At 30.5% G+C, this 27,823-nt stretch overlaps 1 protein-coding gene across 1 annotated transcript in view; it reads left to right on the top strand.

Moving 5' to 3' along the window:
* The window catches only part of LOC129961761 (QRFP-like peptide receptor), a 184,753-nt gene extending 159,866 nt beyond the window's left edge, over positions 1–24,887 (top strand). Inside the window, exons 4-6 of the mRNA XM_056075320.1 lie at positions 988–1,098; positions 18,993–19,152; positions 24,242–24,887. Coding sequence (XP_055931295.1) covers positions 988–1,098; positions 18,993–19,152; positions 24,242–24,399 — 429 coding nt within the window. The 3' untranslated portion in view covers positions 24,400–24,887. The remainder of the gene's footprint in view (positions 1–987; positions 1,099–18,992; positions 19,153–24,241) is intronic.
* The last annotated feature ends 2,936 nt before the right edge of the window (positions 24,888–27,823 follow it).

Here is a 27,823-nt window from a genome sequence, read left to right as displayed (position 1 = left end):
ATTTTTATAAGATATTTTTTATAACGTGAATCCAAATAATGTATATATATATATATATATATATATATATATATATATATATATATATATATATATATTAAATCGGAGTTTATAACAATGCAGATGGGGTCCTTAAGGCGAAGATTCATAATCTTAAGGTTTAGATTTTTTTTTTAACTTTCACTCAAAATTATCACTTTTTAAACAAAACGTATTTTCTCCATTACATGTTACGATTTAGGATTTCACTCTGGACATTTATACATGTAATTACTTAAAAGGCTATAACCACATTGCTTATAAATTTTATATAATACTTTATTGAAATAATTGTTTTAGTATTGCTGATGTTTCTTGAAAATTAGAATCACAATTCTTTTATTTGTTAAAATTATTTACTCTTTCTATACTGATTCCATTTTTTTGCTAATAGTAATAAATATTTAAATTCATATTTATTTTCCTTTTTAGTTTCAAAATTTTTGCCCTCGTGTTCTTTTAAAAATTTATTTTTGTAAAAATATTTAAACATTTTTGTGAAATCATGTAAACAATTTTGCTTCACTCATGTTCTTTAAAAAATATTTTTTTAAATCACGTACACACTTTTGCAAAAAGCGTCTTCGTCAAAACATGTCAACATTTTTGCTTCACTCATATTCTTTAAAAAAACAGTGTAGTCAAAAGATGTTAATTTTTTTTTTCACAAATGTTTCTTAAAAAATAAACATTTATGCAAAAACATTTTAACATTTTTGCTACACTCATGGTCTTTAAAAAAACATTTTTGCTTCTTTTAAAAAATGCTTCACTCATTTTTAGACGCAATTTTTTTATGAATATTTATTAAGATCTAATTTCTACCATATTGCATTAGCTTCGAATTACCCAAAACGTATTCTATCATATTTTTTCATCCTAAATATTTGCAGAATATATACTATAGATTTATCAGGTCCTACAATTTTACTCTAAATCTATTTGCAGGTGATCAAAATGGTATGCGTCGTGCTGTGTGGATTCGTTCTCTGCTGGTCACCAATGCAAGTGATGGTTCTGTATGCCGAATACTGGCACTCCGCCAGCCAGTTTGGGGAAGTAAGATATTATAAATAACATCGCATCGAAATTTAGGAATGAAATAATGAATTCCACGATAACGTCAGTTGCGACTGATATTCATTTTGTTTTGCCCCTACGAAACATTTCTAGTAGTTTTTGAAAAATGATAATACATAAATACTTCTTTATTTAAGAATTCCCCAATTCAGAACATATAATCTTTATATTTTTTATTCAATATAAAGCTCACATTTTTCACAACAGTTTCTTATTATGCACTATATACTCTTAATATTTTTAAGGAAATTACATTAGATTTTATAATACTTTTTACTTTACTGTTTCACAAAATGATGCAAGAATGATAGTTTAAATAAAGTAGTTTATATTTAAATTTTTAACATTTTAAATCTAAGAATCGTCAGAGATAACAAAGTCGTTTGCAAAATGTGCATCAAGTAATGATTTCAAATATCTAAATTGTTAATGAAATATGCTTTCCACATTAAACCATGCAATATATCGCAAAAAGGAAGGGTTTAGAAATGTAGAAACGCGGTTAAGAAATTCTTGATTCCAACAAATAGATTTTATTCAACACTTTTTTCGAATACCCGTTCGTGTAAAAATTTTATTTTTTAAAGAAATGAAAATTGTTTAATTAAAAATAATTATTTGCCTCTTTCAAGATTTGTCTGCTTATGGGTACATATTAGTAAATGCAAGTAATTAGAAACTACTAAATGCTTCTAATATACAATTTCTGGTATAAAAGTTTGTCTTAAAGTCTGTAAATTGATTTATTATCAATGTAAGCTCATTGCCTTGCTATCATTTGTAAAATAATGTAATACATGTTTAAAAAGTAGCATCTTTATATATCTATTATCTGTTTCTGTCTTTAATTATTTATCATCTCACTGAAAGCCAAAAATCACAATATGATTGTCAAATCAAAGAATATAAATTATTATTTACATTAATAAATTTCAATTGAATATGGAGGTTTTTGAAACAATAAATGTGTAGGTAAATAAACATGTTTAGGATTATTTTGTATGTGATATATCCGCATCAGATCAGTCTGAAATATTAAGAAGTAAATCAATTGTTTTAAAAGGTAACTGGTGAGCAATATAACAAAAAATACTTTAAATACATTTTACTCTCCATCGTTTCGTCCTTTTAATATAAAGGCAATTATTAAATATTGGAATATAAGCATCACAAATGTGGAAAAAAACAAATATTCTTTAACTTCATCTTCAAGATTGCATTATTAAAATTTCGAAGAAAAATCATTAGAGAAATCTTTCTTTTCCCTTTCACCAGTTTTATCTTTCTTTTCCCTTTTCCAGTTTTTAGGAAACTACGAAACAAATTTTAGTCTGGAAGTTTCTAAATGTATATGCGAAGGTAGGTAAGAATTAAAACGAAAATTAATCTTTTAAAAAACGGAAATGAAATCATAATTTTTGAAGACATGTCGATATTCTAATCATCTCTGGAATGGTGCGACATGAGTTGTCTCCAGATATTTATTAGTCACGTTTCAGGTAGAAAAAGATAATAATTGAACTTTTTTTTCTTTGCGTAATACTCAGAATACGTCATTTTAAAAAAATCAGCTCCGAATTGTGATGTAATAAAAATTTCCTATGGCTTAGCTATGAAAATATCTATTTTAACATTTCATAATTAATAATGAGGGAAAATTGAAAATTTTTACCAAATGTTTTTGAAAATTCTTATGATCGTTCTTTCTAATAGCATGATGACTAATCTTTTGAAAATTAATTTAAATGATTCTTTCTTTCATTTTTTTCTTAATAGATAAAAAAAATTATATCATTAAAATTCTTTAAAAAATATAATTTATGTAATATTTGTACCTTTTGTAATGAAAACTTTCAAAAAACCATTGACAAATTCTTTTTCATTATTTTCTTTTCAGTTTTGAAATGAAGTTATTGAAAATATATTATTCTAATAGATCATAAAGCTACGATTTTAAGTCTCACAGAACCATTGATAGTTGAAATTTTATAAATAAATAAAAAAAACTTACATAGTGAATAAAATTATCTTATGGTGATGAATCTGCTATTAAGAAACAATTATATTTTTAAATTTGTAGCATGTTTTTCCATATTAAACAAGTTATTTCAATTTAATTCTTAAACCTATGTACAGTATTGTCCAGTGAAAAAGCATTATTTACATTTTTTATGAATATTGCAATTAAATTGGCCAAAGAATACTGTTTAAATTATAGTAATTTATATCGGTTTGCGTTAGGAATGCTTGTTTTCATCACTAGTTAAGATCTTTTAAGTGATAATTTCTATACCGCACAATAAAATCACCAATATCATAAAATATATGATGAAACGTTTACATTTATCACTATAATATCAAATAGGATATTATTGCTTAATTGATTTTATTTTTTAAGTGTGCGTGGAAAGGTACAGCGAGAACGGGTTTTTCCCCTCACAATACACCTAAAAGACCCTATTATATTGAGACAATGGAGTTGAAGGCACCATGAGATGTATCTTTTTACTATTAAGCTCATCAAAAAATTTTAAGCCAGAGCGAGCAGTGTGCAATAGGGTGGAACGAAAATAGCCTTATTATTATTATTATTATTTTGGATTTTAGTTTGGTAATAGTGCGGAACAGTTGCCTTTTAAGTTCAAAAACAATATTTAAAAATTTGGTTGCAATATTACATTAACTCAAGGTGCTGCAAAAACCTTGCAATTTGTAAAAAAAATTGAAAAAAGGGTAATTTTTTTAAAAGGCCTTTAAAAACATAGAATTGTAAAAAAAAAAAAAAAGTCTTTTAGATTCAAAAACAATATTTAAAAATTTCTTTGCAATATTACATTATCTTCAGGTGCAGCAAAGAGCTTGAAATTTGCAAAAAAATTGAAAAAAAATAGCACTTTTTAAAAAGGACATTTAAAAAAATTTCTTAGATTTTAATTTGTTAAAAGTAGTGAAAAATTAGCTTTTAGGTTCGATTTTTTTAATTCTGGTTTCAATATAATAATAGTTCGAAGTGCCGAAAAAAACTTAAAGTTTGTAAAAAAAAGTGAATAACTATAAAATTTGATTAAATATTTTTATGAATTTTTCGTTCTTATAATGTTACAAAAAATGATTTCAAATGTATATATAAAAATTACAACTGTAAAAATTATTAAATGCGAATAATAATAATAAAAAAGACTTTTATGTCCAATTTCTGTATCCTTAATGGTTACAAATGTTACAGCTGCAAAACGTTTGTTTCTATTTCATTGCCGCATTAAACAGTTTTTAAAATTAAATTTTGGCATATTCACATGTGAATTAAATTTTGCTCTTATGTATCCTTCTCTTGCGATTGAACGCGCAGACATTTTGAGCCGATTCCGCCACCAGTCAGACAGCTCTTTCCATTGCTTGCATGTGACAAGGAAGCCAGGTAAAGTCGATAACCAAGTCCCCTAAACTATTTGGTTCGGCTTCAGATGCCTTCTGTACAGGGTGTCCCATAAATATTGGGACAAACTTTAAGGGGAGGTAGGGGACATCGCAAGGATTCAGATTTGCATTGCAACATGTGGTCCGAAACGCCTTCATTCGGCGCTAGGTGGCGTTGTTCACAGTAGCATATAAGGAAGCAAACATACAATTTCTCAGTCACGAACTTCAGATTAGCACACAAGTGTATTGAATGCGGTGGTACACACCCAACTAGGAGCCGCAGTATCACAGAAAAAAATTCAAGACCCGGTATGTGTAAACTGCAAGAAAACAGGTCATACAGCTACATGGAAAGGCTGTATCAAATTCCCCAAGCTAACAACAATAAATGGAAGACCCTCCTATGCAGACATAACAAGGAATCATCAAAGAAATCAAGACCCTCAACCCCCCGCCCCCCCACCTCGAAAACAGCATACGAACCTTATGACTATTAATGAAGAATTCCCCTCCTTACTAGAAACCATGGAAACACTAAAAGAACTAAGAGAAGTACTTAAAGAATTCTCTAAATTAATAGAAGCAGCCAAGCTAGCAACGAAAACAGATAACAGAGAAGAGAAAAAGATGATTATCCTCAACGCTCTGATCGACTAAGTTCCACCAAAAGTAAAGTCAGCCCTCTACAATAACCCGACATCCTGATTGGACACCTACGAACAATAGTTTATCCCTCACTGAACTCAGAAAACCTTCCTGCATCACCCTCTCCTACTCCCCTTACAGCTGCTTTTCTATTGGTCAAGACATCACTCCCACTCTCCCTCACCTGCCATGCGAATTTTCTCCGGAGGACTATGTTTAGTTCTTCTTCTTCCACTTTTACCAGCTGACGTTCACAGCTCAGGGAAATTTAAGTAAAGCCAAGTCTACTCATTTGCAAGGTTTGGAGGTAGCCCATCTCGGGCGGGTACTCCCTCAATCGTTGTCATCTTGTCAATCCCTCAGTCATTTGAGCTGCGATCGCCGCAGATGGGGTGCCATGGGTATTCCCGCCAGCCCATAAATGTGCATGGTGTTAGTTGAACATCCCATCTCGCGTTAAGTACGCTTCATCAATCATTTAAACGTAGGATGGGAAATTCTTATCTTGGCAACATTAATCGAGATATCACCATTCAAAACTTTCACGAGGTAGGTAATCTGCGGGGAGCAGTATCTGTACGCTTTGCAGATGGTATGGGTATAAGCCTTCACGTTGCAAAACACGATGAACATTATTACGAGATCCTCCAACGGCAGTAACGACGGCTCATACGCTGGCACTCGGATTCCTTCTAACGGTATCCAACACATTTTCTTCCATCCTGTGAGTTAAAGTCACTCGTCGCCTGCCCTCACTATTTCTATTACCTCGTAACGACCCATATTCACACAAATTGTGATACAAATTACTGAGCATCCGGGGGTCTGGTGCATCTCTCTGTGGGTATCTTTCCCGATACAACCTTTCAACCGCTCTTGCACTTCCTCCTGCCAATCCATAAATCAGGTTCATATCGAACCAGCTCCATGTTCGTGAAACGTTCCATACTCCTCTGCGGGCGAGCGCAACGCAAATGACTGATGGATTGCAGGTCTGCTTCCTTATATGCTACTGTGAACGACGCCACCTAGCTCCAAATGAAGGCGTTTCGGACCACGGGTTGCTATGCAAATCTGAATCCTTGTGATGTCCCCTACCTCCCCTTAAAGTTTGTCCCAATATTTATGGGACACCCTGTATAATGGTTTAACTTAATATTAAATCGCATAGGTACTTGTTAGTTTTATCGCTTCTTGTCTATTTGATAGATCTGATTAGCTTGCCTATTTTTGTAAAGAACACTGTTGCTATTCTGTGTTGTCATTGCCGCCATTAATCGTTTTAGATGCACTGGTATTTTTAGCTCGTTCTTGATTAAACTTAACTATCATCTGTAGTTCTTTACTTGTCTTGCTTTTTTCTTCCTGAAAGCACTTGTGGTGATAATATCAATATTATAATAACCTATAACCATTTTCCTGCTAGAGAATTGATTGCTTAGAACCTTTTATTTCATAATTGACCCTATACAAGTCAGAAATCTCAGATAAATTTCTAGCTTCTTCTTTAAATTCTGTGAGGTTGGAATCAAACTTATCTGAACATTTTCTGCTTTTAGACTTTAATAAATCCTGTATTTCGCATGAAAACTTTTATCATTTGTGAAATTCTTTTGCTAGAAGCAAAAGGAATAGAAGCTCCTGACTATATTTATTTTATTATGGGAACTAAAGTGTCACATATTTCGCTTACAAAAGAATCCTTCTGCGAAGCAATTTTGTTGTTAAGTCTAATATAATATAGATTCGTCAATAAATCACTAAATTTCCCAAAAATAGAGCCCTCCGATATTTGTCTTGTCTTTACTAATTTAGACTGGGCCATTTTTTACTCACAGCAAAGCATACAAGCACAAACTAACAAATTAATTACGTTAATCAGATGCACAATAGACGGAGGGGAGACGCCATCGCAACTGAATTCAGCAAAACTACTGATTTGAAACAAGCTTTGTCCTTCTCACCGGACGCAGACAAATATCCTTCTTACCTCAACAGCAACCGCTCCGGATAAGACTCAGTGCCATGCTAATTCAATATTAAAACTGTTTTTATATTTCTATACATGTGTCAACGCTTATTTAAAGCTTTTTATTTCATAATCGAGGCACACAAAAATCCTCAAAAATTTGCAAAAAGTATGTTAAAAAAGTCTTTGAGGCTTCTCAAAACATACTCTAATACTTTTTTTTAATAATTTTTATTTATCTTATCTATATCAAAAGGCAACGTTTCCGCACTATTACAAATTAAAAATCAAAATTTGATATTTTCGTTCCACCATAGTGTGCGAGATAGATGCGGTCTTGGAATAGATTACTTCCTTTAGCAAATACATTCTGATGGATAGGGTGGAGATAAACTGCAAGAATACTGTAATAATCCTCGGCAGTTCCCTTCAAAATGACAAGTGGCTCTAAGCCAAGACATCTTGTCGTCTATCATCGCATAGATCTTTCCATGTTTTAAGAGGAGAAAGCAAACAGTCAGCATGAAACGCGTCTGCCGATTTCCATCCGATGAACGCAGCTTAGAAATAATGTAAATGATGATTAGTCAAACCAGATTACTTGTTCCCATTTCTGTGTGCAAATTTTGGGGATCTCGACGACACTGTGATGGTCTTATTCCCTTTCACGGATGACTAACTAATTAACTATTTGGGATGGCTATTTGTCAATGGCGGTAGCGTGCTGTTCCTGTTCAATTGTTTTGATGGATATGAGGTTTCTAAATTGGTTGTTTGTTTCGGACATTATCTTCGGAGGCGCAATTTTTTTTTAAAGCTATCTTATTGAACTCTTGTCTATCTCTGCCAGTAAACTCAGACTTCAACCTTTTATTATGTTTCGTCAACGATACCTTTTCTAAGTCTGTATTGTCTAACATAACTTTTGACAGAGTAATCTATGAAAGCCTAACAGAAATGGTTTTTCTAAATACAGACGGGCCAGCGAGACGAGTTCTATTAATTGAGCCTCTCTGCATGTGGAATAATTCTGAAATAAGGACACTTTTCTGAAGATAGAGTTTTCTCATACAATTCTTACACTCGCAAATGCCCCATTAATACTTTCCCTGTCGATATTGCTAGATGGCAGATAGTTGTGACTTGTAGAACTGTATCGGACTGGCAAAGTACGGCGAACTTCAAAACTACTATTTTCTCATATCTATCTGCACAGACCAAAAATAAATTGGTATGAATAATAACCGTGGTATAATAATTCGTGGTATATTTATAAAAATATATCACGAATTATTCATTTATGAATATATCTAATATTTTTGTATGTAAGGAGATCTTACTGAAGCACCAAGAAACAATGATGAAAATAACAATGAAACACCATTATTGTAAATTTTTCTTTTACCACTAATATTTTGCATAATCATAATCTGTAAGAAAAAAAAAAGAAAGCTATATATGTTGCCCAGAAGCATAGCATTTAAAATAAGGTTTACCAAATCCCTTCAAAGTAAAAGCAACATCGACAATGATTTAATAAATGCAATAAAAGATTTAGAAATGTAGGATATATGAATGAACAAGGGAATTTAAAAGAGTTACCACTGAAACAAATTTAAATACAGTAAGTTGAAACAAGTATAAAATCAAAGAACTATGTTAGCAATTCTTGATGAAAATTTAATGACAAAGTGAACACGCATTTATCCATGAATCAGCCCAAAATTATCATTTCCTTAAAAGTGGCATTTCTAGAGGGCTTTATTTCTATAAGATTACTACTTTTTATGTTATGCAACTTCGTATTTTGCGTTCACCGTATTTCCTCAATCTGTTTTGTATCAAAAATCAAGTCTAGCAAATTTACTGAATATCACCATTTAATTATTTCAATGAAAGTTAATAATATAATAATCGGCCAAGCGAAGAATACAGCTTTATAAAATAAAGTACTCAAAGTAATAAAAGTTCACAAAATTATTATAGTTCTTTTATCTGCTTTGACACAATTAATGTCATTAAAACCATTAAATCACTTTGCTTTTCTCCACTTCAGAAAATATAAAGCGCAAGTACATTCTCTTATAAAGAAAACTTTAATAATCAAAATATGTCCTATGATAAGAAAAAATTTGATCCTGGAAGAATTACGTGGTTATTATTCTTGTAAGCATGTGTTTTAGAGTTTACTTTTTTATAAATACATTTTTGTTCTTTAAGCAAAGCATTTTTTTGGAAGATTCAATGTAATGGAAAAATGAATTATCTTTGTCAAAATCATTTGTATGATTTTTTTTTTTTAAAATACTAAACTTGATTGACTTTTATTGGTTAACATAACATGAAATCTAGTAGAAGATTTAAAAACAATTGGATGAACAACCTTAATCCGATGAATTTTAAATGTCAGAAATATATATACCGAATATAGTATCTCAAATGTCTGGTATCAAAAAGTCTTTTAAATATCAAACAAATAATTATACTTCGTACTTTTCGTATTCTTTTATGAAAATATTTTTCCAAACAGAATTCTTAAAATTCCTCGTAATTGAAGATTCATTGAAGGATCATCAGGATAAAATTTCTCAATGATTCTTGAACTTAATGTAGTCGTTGCCATTTCGCTTTTCAAAATGTAATATAATGGCAAAAAGTTTTAAGATATGCAGGAAGAAACATTATTTGATGTTTGTGTATCTCTTATGAGATGTCTTTTCATGTTCCAGATCACTGACTTGGAAAATACCCACAGTGTAATGCTATTTTGCGGTGTCATATGCCTTTAAATAGAATATTTCATATTTTAAATTGCGATAACGTTATTCACATAAATATGTACGAAATACAATAACAAAAGATCAGGAAACATTGATGGGATCTAATATTTGTTGATTTATAAAAGATGCGTGCTTATAAGGAATAGAATGAGCCTGTTTTTAACAAAAAAAATTTATTAGTGCAAATTGTATTTCAAACAAATTGAAGCATTTTATTGTAACCTCTATGATTTATTTGACATGGATTGTATTCTCACTAATATATATATATATATATATATATATATATATATATATATATATATATATATATATATATATATATATATATATGTGTGTGTGTGTGTGTGTGTGTGTGTGTGTGTGTGTGTGTGTGTGTGTGTGTGTGTGTGTGTGTGTGTGTGTGTAATGACATTTTAAACTCTTAATTCAATCCAAATTAATTTCCAAGATTTTATCCTAGTTTAGCCCATCGTAACTTCATTCTAAAATATTCTCTTATTTGGTGATCCAATTCCACTTTTGGTTTAATTCATTCCTCTATAAAAATAATGCGCCATCATTACTACGTGTCAAGAGAAAGTGATAACTTCGGTTGCCCTTGAAAAGGTGTCAAAGGTCATCACGTGTATTGAATTAGCGCCTGGCTAGAAATCCTATGTTATATAAGACTAGTCATCATTTGTTCGTCCCTTTTTGACTTCTGTGTTTGTGCAGCGCTGCGTCTTCTTGTTAATAATTATGCTTTCTCGAAATGGATATTAAAACGAAATTAAAAATACCAAGTTTATTCGCTGATTCGAACCTGCATTATTACACCATAATTCTTTCGGTTCCTTCTATTACACCATACAAACTTATCCTTTATTACAAAAATTTATTATAAAAAAACTAGAATGACTAACATACAGTTGTTTCGATATATTGTAAAGCCATTTATAAATGTTTTAATAAAATCACTATGTTAGTAGATTTTAATGTGAGCAAGCGCCCTTGGTCACCCGAAGAATATCAAAGTGGCATTCTGATTTTCTTCGTCAATTAATCAACCCTTTGGCTGTCAAACTACAGACAAATTTTGCAATTCTAACTGTGAAGATTCAATATCTTCAAATTATTTTCTACACACGCTGTGTTTGATGTATTTGCAAAATTCATGTTGAACAGTAATGGCAGATTTGAATTCATGTAACCAAAGAACACAAGGGGTATTTTCTTGCGTTGACAGCATTTTGACAAAAACGGAATGTAATGTTACTGTTTTTGCATTAGTTTCTCTATTTATTGCACTAAAAAAAAATTAAGAACGCGATTTTTCCATAGTAAACAGTTTACAATATCATATCCAATTGTTCTTTTGTAATTATATTTTATGTTTAGTGAAAGACTTTATGTCCACCTTGTATCCTATTTAGACTATAGAATTTTTAGAGAATTTAGATATAAAAATAATGATAATAATAACTTTTCAGCATAAGTTTTTCAGTAGTGTTTGCTTTTGTGCGGAAACCTTATCATTCCCAGTAGATGTTTAAGATGAAAAGTAATATTTCTTTTATTTAAGAAGTTAACCTTATAATAGTTTTCAAAAATAAAATTAATGTATAATTAATTATCATAATGTACAATAGTAAAATTAATGTACGATTAATTATCATAAAGCAAATAAAAAAGAAATCTTATCGACTTCTTAATAGTAATGCTCTTCATAAACACGCCAAAAAGCCACATTTCTACCCTGATTATTTTTTCTTTATTTTCGTAATGTGATGCTCTTGACCCTCCATATATTTAAAAAATTTAATTTAGAATTTATGAGATTTCATAACAGATACAATTTAATTTATTTGGTATTTTTAAGAAAGCATGAATTTTTTCATCAAGTTTATACATAAAATAATTTATAAAAACTTGCCATGTTTTAATTTAAAAGTTAACGTCAATTATATGAATTCAGAGACAGTTACTTCATAGGACCATTTTCTAATCACATCTTGTTATCTTCAACAAATGATTAGAAGTTAACTGTCACTTGCTTAAGCTTATCTGAACAGACAAGGACTAGACATTCTGTTACGGGATGGTAAATTAAAAGAATTGACAATTTAATGGACAGGATCTTTCCTTTAACACTGGAGAATCGTATCTCAAGAGAGAACAGCATTAATGTCTGTTTTCATATACTTAAACTCCCGTGTTCAGTTCTTGATCTCGTTTTTCCTATTGCGAATATAGTTTCAATCATTTATTCATTCCTTCATTTATTTATTTTTGCCTCAAATATTTTAAAACTGGCAAAAAGTATATGTTTAATTTTATTCAGTCATATATCTGATTATTTTTCCATTTTGAAAATAAGAATGGAAATTTTTTTTCTACTTTTTCAAATTGTATATTTTTTTTTACATATTATCAAAATAATAATTTTTTTTTTTCCAAAAGTGTAACAAAATTTGCCTATGATGCACATGAAATTTTTTAAAAATATTTTTAAAGAAAGATGTAAAAGGTGTAAAGTTAGCTCAATGAAATGCCACCATAAGAATCTTTTAAAAATAAATTATAGATAATAAAGAAAAAAATTATAAGTTAATAATTAATTTTTAGCCAAAAAAAAAAAATTAACACATATAAAATACTGCAAACCTTCAGAATTTTTAATATGGAAAAACAAGGGTGAATTCATATATTTTACCACCCAATTTATAATATTCTTTTAATTAATCTTTTAATTAATTATTTAATTCATTATCTTTTAATTAAATTTTAATCAAGAAGTGTATTAATAACTACACGTGGATGATGTTGTAATGAAAACTATATACTACAGTTAAAATAAATACTATGATATTGATTGTTTTATTAGCTTGGCTAATGCTAATTACCGAATTTTTAATTTAAACACTGAAATGTCCAAATTAATTATAAGCCTTATAATTCTTAATTCAACAAAAAGTGTTTACCGTTTGCTTTGGCTATCATTTTCTTGAAAAATCATAGTTTATAATTCTTCACTATAATTTTAATTCTAGATTTCACGGTTATATAAGGCATTGCCAGATGAATTACTTTACACCGAAATAAATTCATTTCGTTTTCATCTTTTTCCAAAACTATTGATTTTTAATAAAGCAAGAACAAAATCCGTTCTACATTAAAAATTTATAGAAAAGTAGGAAAATTTTAAAAGCTATATAATCTTAAGAGGTTTCCTAATCAGATTAAATTATGATTCTTATTTTATTATTTTCTTTGATTCTATCAAATATTTGAATAAAAGTTCAGAATCTATCTCAATCTAAATATATATATAATTAACCCATGTAATGCTATTTATAACCATTCGATTACTTTTAGAAAAATGTTTAGGAATGTCATGATATTTTTGAATTTATTCAGATTACTGATAAGGATTATTTTAAGAGAATTAATGAGAACATGAGCTCCCACGCAATCTGTTTCATCTAATCGATTTTCAGTCACAATTCTTCAATTATTACACACAAATATTTTACAAAAATACATGAAAATTACTTGTCTACTTATTTACCTTCATAGAAACAAATTTAAATTAAGAATCTAGTATTTTATATTCCACTTCTGTATTATTTACTCTGATACATATGTTGAATTATTCATAAAAGATGGCAGTGTTGTTTCTCTTAATAGATACTTAGAGGACCCTAAATCCTATAGACCAATATATTTGCTAACAACAACAAGTAAAATCTTGGATAGACTGATAACTCAGAGTACAGCTCTTATTAACGACACAAAATAGGCTACATCGGGATCAACATGCTTTTAGATATAATCACTCTTGTGAAACAGCACAAAATGCACTATGGAGTAAAAAGGTGCGGTGAATCAAAAACTAAAGACAACAGTTATATCTTTGGATAGAGCTGGAGCATTTGATTCAGTATGGAGGAAATGCATTTCATATGCCCTTATAAAAATGAATTGGGCAAACAACCTTTTTGAAGTGATTAAAGATTACTTGAGTGAAAGACAATGTATTTACCTAGATGGAGAGAATAATTGAGACTTTATAATGAATAGAGGAGTGACACAAGGTTCATGCAGCGGGCCGTCATTCTGGAACTTGGTTATGAATTCTGCATTTAAGATCAATCTTCTAGAAAACTGCTTTATACAGGCGTAAGCCGATGATGTGCTACTAACAATCTCGGGAAGAACAAAAATGAATTGGAAATCAAAGGAAAACGAATAATTCATAGGCTAATAAAATGGGACAAACTACATAAGCTTGAGTTTAATAAAAGTAAAAAAAATCATTACTATGCATATTACATTTGGAGAACGTTTAAAATTAACAAATCAGCCTAACATAAAAGTGGGCAATGACAATATAAATGTGTCTAATTAAATTAAATACCTGGGAGTTACATGGGACAGTAAATTAACATTCATGTCGCATTTTAGTAAAGTCTAGAAGAAAGTGTATACATTAGCATATAAACTAGTGACAGTTGCGGATAAATTTTACAAAATGGAAATACCATCTAAGAAGAATCTACACTGGGGCCATTGAGCCATTTCTTCTTTTCGCGCACGGAGCATCGGGACATAGGCTAAATCTAAATAAAATCAGAGAAGCATTAAATACAATCCAACTGCGCCCTCTCATTATTACGTCTGGGACATATAGAACCATTTCTACAGAAGCTCTTCAAGTGATAATGGGAATTATGGCAATGGATTTCAGAGCAACGGAAATATTAACTAAATTTCCAATAAGAACTAGTAATAAAGTTAAAATAGGAAACAAATGCTTCAGCAATAAAGATTATGAGATGTATTTTGACAAATTCAAACAACTCTCTTCAGAATGGTTTATTCATGGCTTTCAAATTAAAATCCCAGACATGGATGGAATAGAAAATTTTACAGATGGCTCAAAAGATGAAAATAAAGTAGGAGCTGCAGAAGTAGTATACTACTATGGGAAAGTGATCGATAAAAGTCTTGTTAAATTATCGAACCATGCCACAAGTTTCTAGGCAGAAGTGAAAGCTTTAAAGATGGCCATTGAATATTGTGAAAGGGCGGAGGACAGACAGAATTTTTCAGATTCTCTGTCAACCTACAAGCCATACAATCATCTCAAAATTGTAAATATGGACGATAAAAAGAAAAGATAAGAAGTGTTAAAAATAACAAAGGGATAGAATTGAATTGGGTTAAGGCCCATATTGGGATATATGGTAATGAAAAGGCGTATCAATATGCAATGTTGGTGGCACAGAAAGACAGTGTTTATGTAATTATCCCCAAATCAAATGGTGTCTTAAAATGGGAATTAAGAGAAGAAATAAAGCTGCAATGGTTTGACAGATGGTATATGTTCAAAAAAAGGAAGAGTAATTTATGACTTTATTCCTAATCCAGAAAAAAAATAAAAAGATACCTTCCACTGGTAATCCAAATTATATTAGGACATGGGAGATTTCCTGCACATTTTCAAAGATTTGGAAGAACGCAGGAAAATAAATGCATTTGTGGAGGAATCGGTACTGTTTACCACTATTGTAAGGAATGAATAAAAATCTTGAAACTAAGAAAAATCTGAATGTTGAAAATAATGACTTAAATATAGTACTGATGGTACCGGGTATTCTTAAAACTCTGAAGGGCATGATGTGAAAAATTTTCAGATTTTTACCAACTGTTTGAAAGTGTTCGGATTTCTGTTGTTGTGAAACGAGAATTTGGAGAATTTCGCTGAGATTTTCCATTAGTAATGGTCTGTTCCTTGTTTAATAGGAAGATGAAGAGGAAGGAGAGTAATTGACCACTATGTGGTCAAATATCTCGAAGAGAATGTCTGTTTGACAAATTGGTCTATGTAAGGATGGACAATGCTAAAGATAACAGTCGGCCACAACATATCCTGTCAATACTGCTACGTTCAATGGTGGCGGGATGGTCGGCTGTACACGTTTCCCTTCAAGATCGATTTAATAAGATTACACGGGCAAATATAAATATGATGTGAGAAAAGAACAATAAATGTTGTTTCCGAAGGAAACAAACAGGAGGATTGATAAGAAATAGAAAAATCGACAGAGGAAAGAAAAATTTGTTTGCTCTTAAATCGCAAATAAGTTTTTACTACTTCTTATATTGACATCGCTTCAGTTGAGGATTCGATAGATTATAATTTTATATAAATTAAATTTCATTTGTCCAATAAATTTATGACCAATATAACTTTAATGTGTGTAATCCAATTTATAATTTCATCTAATATTATATCTTATAGTAGAGATTCGACGTCTTATGTTCGAAAAATTGTATGTATTGTTTAAATAATTACACTAAAAAATTCTTTTAGAAACTACATTAGAAATAAAATCAATGAAAGAACACTTTCATATTTTTCACGATTACTCTCTGAAATTTTCCGGACATTAAACTATTTACGTTAATGCATTTAAACTACACTGATTATTATTTTTATTTTTTTCTGTTTTTGTAATAATAATAATTTTCTACTGGAGGAAAAAAAATAAATATATTGTCGTGTAGATAAATCGTGTATTAACTAAAATCAAAAATAACAGTCTGTAATCTCAGCTCGAGACTTTATTCAATGAATTAGACCTTACATATGTTTTCATCCACAAGACGAAATGACTCGAATCTTCGAGATTTTGAAAGATATAGAAAATATAAGAACGATCTAGTACAATCGAGTAACAACAAAAAGTATATCAATTACAAAGCATTTTAAACAACTTGCCTGCAGTACTTTCTAACTATCGCTTTCAAATCATAGCATTCTACTACTAAGCCATTCAGTCCGCACTAACTTAGAACAAGTTTCTTTACAATATCATCACTGTGCTACGAGAAGTGTTCATTTTTACAAGAGAAGGAAACGAGTACTGTACTTTATTTTTTAGTATTCATCTTTTTAACATATCAGTGCAATGCATCGCGCAATGTGATGAGAAATTGATAAATGAGATATATTTTATACCAAAGTTAGCACTTTAAAATGAGCAATACACATTATTTTGGGGCTCTTTTCGGTCTAATCGATTATTTTTGGCAATATAGCGATGGTAATTATTATTACTATAACTCTAAAAATCGATTCGAAACAATTATTTATTACGTTTTAATACGATGTCTAATCGATTAGCAATATAACGATGATAATTATTAACACAACAACAATAAAAACCAATTCGAAACAATTATTTATTACATTTTAATGCAATGTAGCAAGTTATTATTATTTTATCATTAACTTTTATTAACAACTTTTGATAATTCTTGAGAAAAAGCCAACATTTTTTTTATTTATTACTGCATCGATGTTTTCAACCCACAGCTTAATTATGGTTGAACTACAGAATTATATCAAAACCGTATTATATAATGGAGGAAAATATTGAAAAATGGAATAAATAGAACTTGCTTAATTTTAATAAAGCACAAAAATAGCTACTACTTTTACACTCAGCAAAGAATCATACATTACTTTGGTTGACAAATGCTGAAGAATGTAAAGAACAATGAGCTGCAAATGAATTAGTTATTTCAGAAACTCCATATGTCATTAATTATTTTTAGAAATCAAACTTTTTGTATGATTATTTAGAACAAGAAACAAAATTTGAGGAAGGTACTTCTAATCAAAGCTTCATGAATATTGTTCAAATAGAATGTCTCATGAATAGTTTCCAAAAATAATTTCTTTTTTGCGGTCGTTCATTTTTGCCTCATGTCTAAGACTTCTTTGTGCTGGAAAGAAAATTAAAGAGGAAAATGAACTAATAAAATATTTTTCTAAACTTAGAAATTTGGAAATATCCGTGGTTTAAACGGATGGCACAAATGATTGAAAATAATTTAACAGTAATATTATATAAAATAATAAGCTCTGAATAAGCATCATAAAGTGCAATGTCAAAAGGTCAGAAATTTCAATTAATAGTTTCTCAGTCTTCTTTAAGAAAAAGAAACTGAGGAAGCAAAAAACTTAATTGATGATTTATTAAAAAAATATTTTCCAAATTTAAAACTACAGGAGGGACTTATTAAGTTACTAGTGTGGCTGACTAACTAAAATTATTTCTTACAATTAACAAAAACGAAACAAATGACTCGCTAAAATTAATAGGTAGCATTCCAAAGTTTTTTATTTTCTTTTTTATAACATTGTCATTAACAGGATAATTAAGACATCCAACGTTTCAGATCATGAAGACAAAATTCAAGATAATTAATAAAAACTATTATTTCATAATTTTGAGTATTATGGGAAATAAATATTTAAAAAAAATGAGTTGTTTTACTAAAACAATTCAGTTGCTTTACTATAATTTTGCCTCCTCAGACATTATACTATATTTAATTTGTTCATTCTTAAACCTCATAAACATCTTATTTAACATATCATAATTAATTAAGTAGTGAATATGAAGCACTCATATCTCTATATCAATTTCGGCAATTTTTACTTCAAGTATAAACATATAACTCCTAAATACATTAGTAATGATCGTCTATCCACCAACAACTCCAATTTTGAGAAATACCACAAAGCAAAACTTTGAGTGAGCAGTCGGCCTCAACAAATGAGCCGATTACGCCAATGAATTCTATAAATTAGTTAACAAATCAATCTGCGCTTAAGGTTCTTAATTTAAAATCGTACCCTCTTTTATTTTGATAGCATATATTATAGTTTCATAAAATTGTAGTTTTAACGGAAATATTAAATATAGTAATAATATATATTAATAGTATTTTTTAAATTAATGCTATTCATATGATGAGGAAACAACTGTAGGTCGAAAGCAACTAGTTGAATGTATTTTATTGAAAAAAATAAAAATATCAATGCTGAAAAGACTGTTGTGCAATAAAAACTATAACATAAACAAAAGTGATTTATTTCATACATTTTTTTTTCATATTTTTTTTTTACTTCGCTTGGCCTAGAAATTTTCGAGAATCCATGTGTGGAAAAAATACAATTATAAAATATGTTTTTATTAAACTGTTGGTCATTTTCTTTACAGCTTCCGTACTGGTTTGAAGGATTTCAATACTTCGCAATGTTTCTGGCTTACTTCAACAGTGCTCTGAATCCTCTACTGTATGGAGGATTCAACAATAATTTTCGTCAAGGGCTGTGCAATGTTTTGAAGTGTACATATGCCAGGCCTCTCAGAAGGCCACGTAAGTACAAACTATTATAAAAGAAGATATGTTGTGAATATTCATCATATAAAAAAAATCTTTTTTATTGATATGATCTGAAGCAACAATTACCAAACTTGTATTAATGCTTATTAATTTGGAAGTTGAATTCAGAGCTGATACGGAATGTATTCCAGTTCAAAACTCGTTGTCATTCATCTAATTTTATAAATAGCAAATACACAACATCATTCTTTCGAAAAGTATCAAATGAATCATGTTTAGGGAATCACTTTAATGTGAATCAAGTTTGGGATTTGAGCGTTGCTTAGGGAATGAACGAACAGCTAAAAAAGGTAAGCTGTGAATTTTAGTCGAAAATTGTTAAAAATAATTATGTTGATTCTACAGCTAATCTAAAAAATTTTGATCATACAATAAAAATAAAACCCTTTTTTGGACATATTTTATGTGTATTGATTAATGTGATGGCAGCATTGAACAACTAAAGGCCATATAAAGTAAATCAAATGTAAGTATATATATATGAAGGAAATGAATGTTTCCAGCATTAAAGTAAAAGCGGTAAATATGACGATTCTGTGATAATTATTCAACCATAATATACTATATTATTCAACTATAATATATATTATTCATAATATTATTCAACCATAAGACGCGGGAATCTTTTTTTATGGAAGTATTGTTTAGTGTAGAATAATGTAATTTTGAGATAAAAGGTGGTCTGGTCGGGGAGCTTGGCTGGTAGAGAATTGGATTTGCTTGGGTTACGAGCTCGTTAACCCCGCCTGACGAAGACTCTCCGTGTGTGTGATGGCTGGCGCACGTATAAATCTGTTTTGGTCACAAATTCCTCCATGTCGAGAGCAATTGAGCAGGGGTGAGCGTTTTTTGATCCAGGTCTAAATTACGATCTGTGAATGAGTGAATGAAATGCATGAATTAAGTCCACCCCGTAAAAAGGGTTGTGTCGTGTGTGTAGCTAAGTCGTATTTTTGACCCTAGATGGCGCCACTGAAATAACAAGAGACGCACCCTAGGCTTAAAACCACTGACTTCTAAAGTCAATGGGCTTGTCTATTACAACATGAGATAAAAGTCTTGATGACCTATGTCCTTCCCTTATTTATTTTTAAGCATTTTGATAAATAAATCGGTTATTTAGATTAGTTTACAAAATGTCCGTTGATAGATGTCCAATATGTCTAAATTGATAGAGGTCAGTATATATTTTCCAATTTTAAACGTGATATAAATAGAGTAAAAGTTGCAATTTATGTTTTTTCAATTAATACTTGCACAGATGAAAAAAGATATTCCTCTAGGAAAGATGGAAAGCATAGGTAGATTCCTTAACATCTAAGCTACTATTTTCAAATTTTTTCACTCCTTAGACAAAACTCACGGGAATGGTCTTCCTGAAACATTTTCGGATATCCTCCAATTAATTCCACCCACCCACATAAAATTGGACCTTAGAAAAGGCCACGAATACCCTGAATGGCATTCACTAACATCAATCAAATTAGTTAAAAATTATAGATCTTCGGCATAAATCTACTATTGTATCTTTTGAGAACATGGGTTTTGGACTCCTTTTTGCATTTCAACTCGCATCAAAATTTGACATGGAATTGCAATTGTAGTCACAATATAACGAATTTCTTGATTTAAATCATTACAGTCAATCGCTTGAAAGATTTGGTTCAAAATTTGATAGGAATCTATTTAAGAGGCTAAATCTATGTTCAAAAATTCATTTATATACTTTTGCGTGTATATTATTGAATCCATTTCTACTCAAAACAGCCAGACAGATAGACTTCCTCGAAATAGATTTTGTTCGACATTCGATAGAAATCTACACATTTGGTGAAATAATCGTATATGAAATTTCATTTATCTACCCCAGAGTGTTTTTGAATTACCTTTGTTTCAGACAGACAGCCAAAATGCCAAAAATATATTTTTCGGACTATGACAGGTTCGAGACGAAGAGTTTCATCAAAATCTCGAGTTTGAATTATTTGACGATTACAATATCTTCTTTTACTTCCTTTATGGTGAAGTAAAGTGAAATTTTGAAACGATCATAGGTAATGTTTATATTGCTATCGTATTATTTAGTATTTATTGAAAAATAAATAATGTCAAAGTACAAATATTATAAAAGTAATAATCTAGGCTTATTACAAAGTTTATATAATTAAAAAGCTTTCAAGATATTAGCAAGTGTCAACAGTTTATATTTTTCGGCAGGAACTGGAAGTGTATCTCTGCATTTTGTTGTTGTTGTTGTTTCTTATGGCGCTTGCCACGGTCAAGCCCGCTGTTACGAAGACAGCGTTTTAAGCCTGAGGGGGAGCGTCTCTTGTTTTTATAGTAGCGCCAACTAGGGCCAAGAATATGTCTTTGCTACTCATGCATCACTCATTCGCTTGCACAACCCCTTTTTACAGGAGGGCACATTCACACATAGAACAACGGAAGAAGAACAACCATGCCCAAACCGGGACTCGAACACGGTACCCCCAGATCACGGGGAAGACGCTCTACCCCATGCCAGGACGCCGGCTCTATGCATTTTAAATATATTTGAAGAAATTAGCAACGGTTTGGAAATATTGTTCTAAATTAAATGCAAGCAATAACATTTTATGTTAGAAAATAAGAATTTGTCGATTTATTCTTCATTTATATTAGAGAAAAAAAATTGTCTGCTTTTCTTAACTAATATTGAAATTAAGATCTTATTGTTGCACATTTAAATATCTAAATAATAACTATTAATTGTAAAAGGAAATTTATTATTAATTTTTTTTTTAAAATATATACTTCGACACTATTGTATTTATCGTTAATTGTAGCCATTGGCGAAACAAAGTCAATAGACTAACATGATATATTTACAAATGTTTTTTAGCGATTAATTGCTATCGGTCGGTAAGTAAAAGTGCCCATACATTAGTTAAAACCATAAATATTGCCTTTTATTGATACAAAATGTCTTAACGCAGTATATTCTCAGTAATGCGGCAGGCATCTATTTAATGAACCATCAAATTCACAAAAACCTCAGAATCAGGTTCATTTAAAAAAAAAAGGTATAAAGAACTAAAAAAACACGCAGCTTCTGGAAATTTTTAAGCTGATCGTTTTTACATAATGTTGCCATTAAATCTTTCATTTTTTAATAAGTTTAATTCAAACCTTTAATCTTTATTCCATGTGTATTTAAACAATGTCAAACTATACAAATGAAAGAAAATGTTTTATAACAGTTTTTGATTTTCAAAACTGCAACCATAAATTGATGACGTTAGACACAGTGAAAATTAGGGCTTGAAAATCACATTTTAGACTCTTCTAAAATAACTAAATAACTTATAAAATATTGCAGTTATTGAAAAACTTTAAATACGAAAGTTATTCATCTTAATGAGGTGCTAATTTGGCTATTTGGATTTGCTTTTCTATCTTATACATTAAGAAAGTTATAGGAAAAAGAAATTTTCAGCCCTCCCCACCATTTTCACCCCTTTTGAGTTAGATAACACATTTATGAACTCATCCGATATTTTTATATTTCTAACAACATATTCCAAGCCAATCAAAATGCAAACAAAATTACTCCTGTTCACACGATAACATGGGCACTTTTTAACAAAGGATGGTTTTGGGAGATAAGAATTGAAGAGAATTGAAGAAATTTTCCGGCAATCTTGTCATGAGAACCATTGCATTAGGTAGTCTTCCTATAGAAAAACACCTAATATATTTTGACTGTCTCCCAGTCTATTCCACACTTTATGAAATATGCTTAATAGACTATCATTTTAAAATTTAAAAAATCCTGTTTTGCCGATCAAAACTGATCCAGTTATGAAGTTTTGAGTATCAGAATGTTGGATGATCCCAGAACCATTTCAATATCTCTTACAAGAGAAATTATCAAATGAATAAATTCTATTTCCTCAAGTTAGCCATTGATTGGCTTCATGAAATTAAATCCAGAGCTCCACAACTGAGTTAATTTTGAGTTTGAAGAAATGGCAAGTTTTATAATCATAATGTTGACGAGCCATCTATATTTTACTAAACATTGATACTATAAATTCACTTACTTTCATTTCTTGATGTTCTCTACTTTGATAATTTATTTAGATAGTCCCATTATTTTATTAGATGAAATAAAATTTTCGGCGCTTTAAATGCGATGCTTCATTGACGTTTTTAATACGTCAATGCTTTTATAGTTTGTATCGAATTTTTTATAAATATTTCTTACTAAACAAGACTCATAGATTGATTGATTGCATGGTAATATAAATTATATATATTTTTTAGCAATAAATTATAGTTTTCGTTACATTTGTAACATTTTTCTTAACCTTCCATTGGGCGCAACTAATCTGTGAGATGAAGTCACATTAATTGAGTACTCATATATACTCAAATACTCATACGAAATATACTCAAATGTAAGTGAAAAGTTCTGTTTAATATGTTTTTTTAACTTACATTCAAAAATTGCATTAATTGAGTACATTAATCTCTTAGATGAATTGCGCCCGATCGTGTTAGGATTTACATTGCGCCCGACGGAAGGTTAATAGAACAATGTATCAATCTAAAAAAACTTTCAGAATTTTGATATTGGGTCACAAAGCATAATACATAACTTTTTCCAGTAGTGGAAAAAGTTACAAATTATGTTTAAAAAAGTAAAGTTAATTATTACTCATAATTTGTTATAGAGTTGCTGGAATTTCTTTTTAATATTTTTTCACTTGGAATTTTTTAATATTAATTTATAGTATATTATCTCATAGACTTCCGTAATAATAAATCAATATCCAATATAATGCCTTATTTTGAAGAATTTTGATTTTATATTCGAGACTTAATTAATCGCCTAGAATTTAGTGGCTTACTGATTTTGTTTGAAATTTTTATCGAATAAGAGGTAATAGAAAAAGCCTATAGATTTCGTGTCAATAACAAAAAAAAAAAGTCATAAAACTAAACAAAGAAATTAAAACACAACTCACCATCTTTCCCAAGTCAAAGTAGCATTGTATTAATTTTTCACATTTCTTCCTAGAGTTCTCTCAGAAGTCTCGGACCACCCTCATGTCCGGACTGACCGGAAGTCCATCCAGCGGTAGGATTAACGGCGTTGGACCTTCCACCAGGACATTTGAACTTCGATCATTCCATGACTTCGATAACGCCCGCAAAGGATGCAACACTAGCGCTTAATTGTCTAATGGATGAGAAATCGTTGTGGCGAACTCTTAAGAGGATATTACTGCATATTACTGTTTTAGTCATTGTGGTTTATGCATGTTGTCGTTGTATATTATCAAGTGAGTGTTTTTCAATAGTGCATGAAAAACACACATTTATCTAGTCTTTTTATTCAGATGTGATTATTAAATAAAGCCGTGATCACAACTGATAATTATTATCTTGTGATTGATTTAATGAGTTTATGAAAACTATTCCGTTCGCATTTTGTCATTATATATTATTTCACATTCAGAAATATTTTTAAACTTATTCTCAATATATACTTATTGATGTCTGTTGTCCCTGAAGTAGTGAAAATGAGCATGAATTTACCCTGTATTTATTTCAAATGTAAGATATCTCACTCGAAGGCACTTTTAATTAATTATGTGTATATTGTAATATTTATTGATGTCAATTCTATCTGTATTTGTGGTTAAGTAATGGTTCTATCTGAATTTGTGGATGCTTCTTGAATCTTATTAAATGTGATTTAAATAAAATGTTTGATCCCAAAAATTGGTTCAAATTTGTTTTTGATTTTGTAAATTACATTTAATAAATACATTTAAACAATGATACACACACGTGTTAAACCATACTAAATACCGGTTCTATATATAAATCAGAAAATATAAGTGATTGCTGTCCATCATAAGAAATCTTCCTAAAAAGTAATTGGTAGCTGCGTGAAATTGACATAAAATTCAAATGTACTCTTTAAATAAAGTTAGTTACTTCAAATTTTCCACCTAAATAATAAGAGTTTATTTATTTTATATTTATAACAATCAAATAATGGAAATAAGAATAATAATTTTGATACATTTTGCCAATAAAATTTAAAAAAAAAATATTTTTACATCATATTAAAGGACAGCAATTTTTTCATGATGCTGATTTCATTGAGATAATTTTTATCTAATTCTCAAATTCTAACTGTTTAAAATTCATTTTAGAACCACTTTGAAATTGATAAATTCAAATCAATTTGTTGTTTTACCTATTTTTTCAATGTATTCGTCTGATACTTTTAAAGTTAAGAAAATGTTTCTTTCTTTGAATATAAACTCTAAGACTAAATTTTTGCTTCCATTATTATTTAGTTCAGTATACATTTTTTATGCATGTGAAGTAATTTAAAGACGTTTGATTAATATGTGATGTTTTGCGTTTAATTTTCGAAAATATTTAATTAATCCTAATCGATGTTAAATAAGACAATAACAAAAAATTATCCACCGAAATATTTTCGTTTAATTTATAGGTAAGTTTCGATTATATATATAGGGTGATTCAAAACTTATCGATCAAATTTTGTAAGGTGGTAGGTAATATGTTAGAAAACCGATTTCACACTGGAAAGTTTGTGCGCAAACGTCATCGGCATGGACAAAATGGACATGTGAAAGGAACACAAGGAAACAGTACAGTTAATTGGTAACGAATGTGACTTTTATTCTATCAAATTAAAGTACAAGTTCATAGTAGATGCTTGAAATTGTGACCATTTACACAAACACAAGATTCACAGCGCTCTTGCATTGACCGCCTAACCTTTTCAAAAACACTTGGCATATCATGGACAATGCCTTCGGAGGTCACTATTCGTGCAACAAGGTCCGATTCACAGCCAACGGGGGTTTCATACACATGGTCTTTCATGACTCAGTATAAAAAGAAATCAATGGGTGATAAATCAAGTGACCTGAGTGGCCAAGCGATCTTTCCACCTCTACTGACACATTGAGCTCCAAATGTTCTGCTCAGGTAATCACGCGAGGCAATTATGCTGTGATCTGGAGCTCCGTCATGTTCATACCATATATCTCGGCGGATATGCCATAGGCATTGTCCGTGATATGTCCGGCGTGTTTGAAAAGGTTCGGTGGTCGATGCAACCGCGCTGTGAATCCCGTGTTCGTGTAAATGGTCACAATTTTAAGCGCCTACTGATAACTAATGTACTTTACCTTGTTGGAATAAAGGTCACATCCGTTACCACTGAACTTTATTGTTTTCTTGTATTCATTTCACTTGTCCATTTTATCCATGCATATAAAGTTTACGATCACACTTTCGTACGTGAAATCGGTTTCCTGACGCATTCCCTACCACCCGAAGAAAGTTGAACGCTAAGTATTGAATCACCATGCATGATATTTCTTAATCTTCAAAAGTTTTTTTTTTTATTTTATAATTGCTTTGTAGGAAAAGAAAAGAAAATATTTAATTTGTTATGTTTTGTGTCAATGCATTAAGAGCAGCTATAGTACATGTGAGCTTATGAGCAAGAAAGCACTTGAATTGTATATAGTTCAACGAAATGTTAGATATAGAAGCGAAGGAATGTTGATCAGGAATAAAGAACATATCTAATAAGGGCTGGCACAGCCGTTAAGAACTTATCGGCTGTTCTTAGACTTTGGAAAAAATGCTTTATAAATGCCTTCCACTTCAAAAACAGAAACATTTTATCTGCATCAGAAAAAAAAAGCAGTCGCGGAATAAGAAAGGAAGAGAATCGCAAATTATTGAATCGGATTGAATTCAATGAGCTGAGAATTGTTGTTGTGCCTGCTGTGAGTGTCATGGCAATAGGGCTGGATCTGCCATGCTGCGCTAATACAATGAACTAAGCGAAGATGGAATTAAATTGCTGAACAAATTAAACATATATATTCTAGTGACCAATTACTGGTACCTGCAATACAGAATAGCAACATGGAAGTTTAAAAATAACCTGAACAGTGATGATCTTACTAACTACCAATTCCGGCAACTGCAATGACAGTTTAAAAAAAAGTGTAACCAGTACCAAGTGTCTGACCTTTCATAAAAACTTCAGTAGGATCAATGGATTCATTGAAATGCATTTGCAAATCATAATAAATACATTTATAGTTTAGAGGTATGAGACACGGGAGGATAGAACCCAGGGCCTTTTGGTTAGCAGTCCAGTAACTTAACAGTTACACCAAAACAGCTGTTCGGGTAGAAGAGATGTTACTGGCGTATATTCTATTCACCACAGTACTCTTCCTTCAGTGAGTCGAAGGTGAGACGAACTATATGACTTTTGAGTGGTGATTTATTTTAGTAGCTGTTGTCTTAATGGGCCTGTACCCAGTTTTAATAGCGCCAAGCGTAACAAACATTATACCAACATTATACCATAAACAAACATATAACAATTATACCAAAACAGCTGTTCTGGTATAACTGTTAAGTTACTGGACTGCTAACCAAAAGGTCCCAGGTTCTATGCTCCCACGTCTGATACCGCTAAATTGGTGACCTCGGACAATGAACCTACAACCTTCGTACAGCTGTTGTGGCGCCATCTGCCCGCAATCAAAGTCCTCAGACTCACGTGACGCAGCAACCCAAAGCC

The sequence above is a fragment of the Argiope bruennichi genome, chromosome 2 (assembly GCF_947563725.1).
Source record: "Argiope bruennichi chromosome 2, qqArgBrue1.1, whole genome shotgun sequence".
In the NCBI taxonomy this organism is placed as follows: Eukaryota; Metazoa; Arthropoda; class Arachnida; order Araneae; family Araneidae; genus Argiope; species Argiope bruennichi.
The sequence above is the reverse complement of the archived record's forward strand: the minus strand, read 5'-3'. Positions and strand labels throughout refer to the sequence as shown.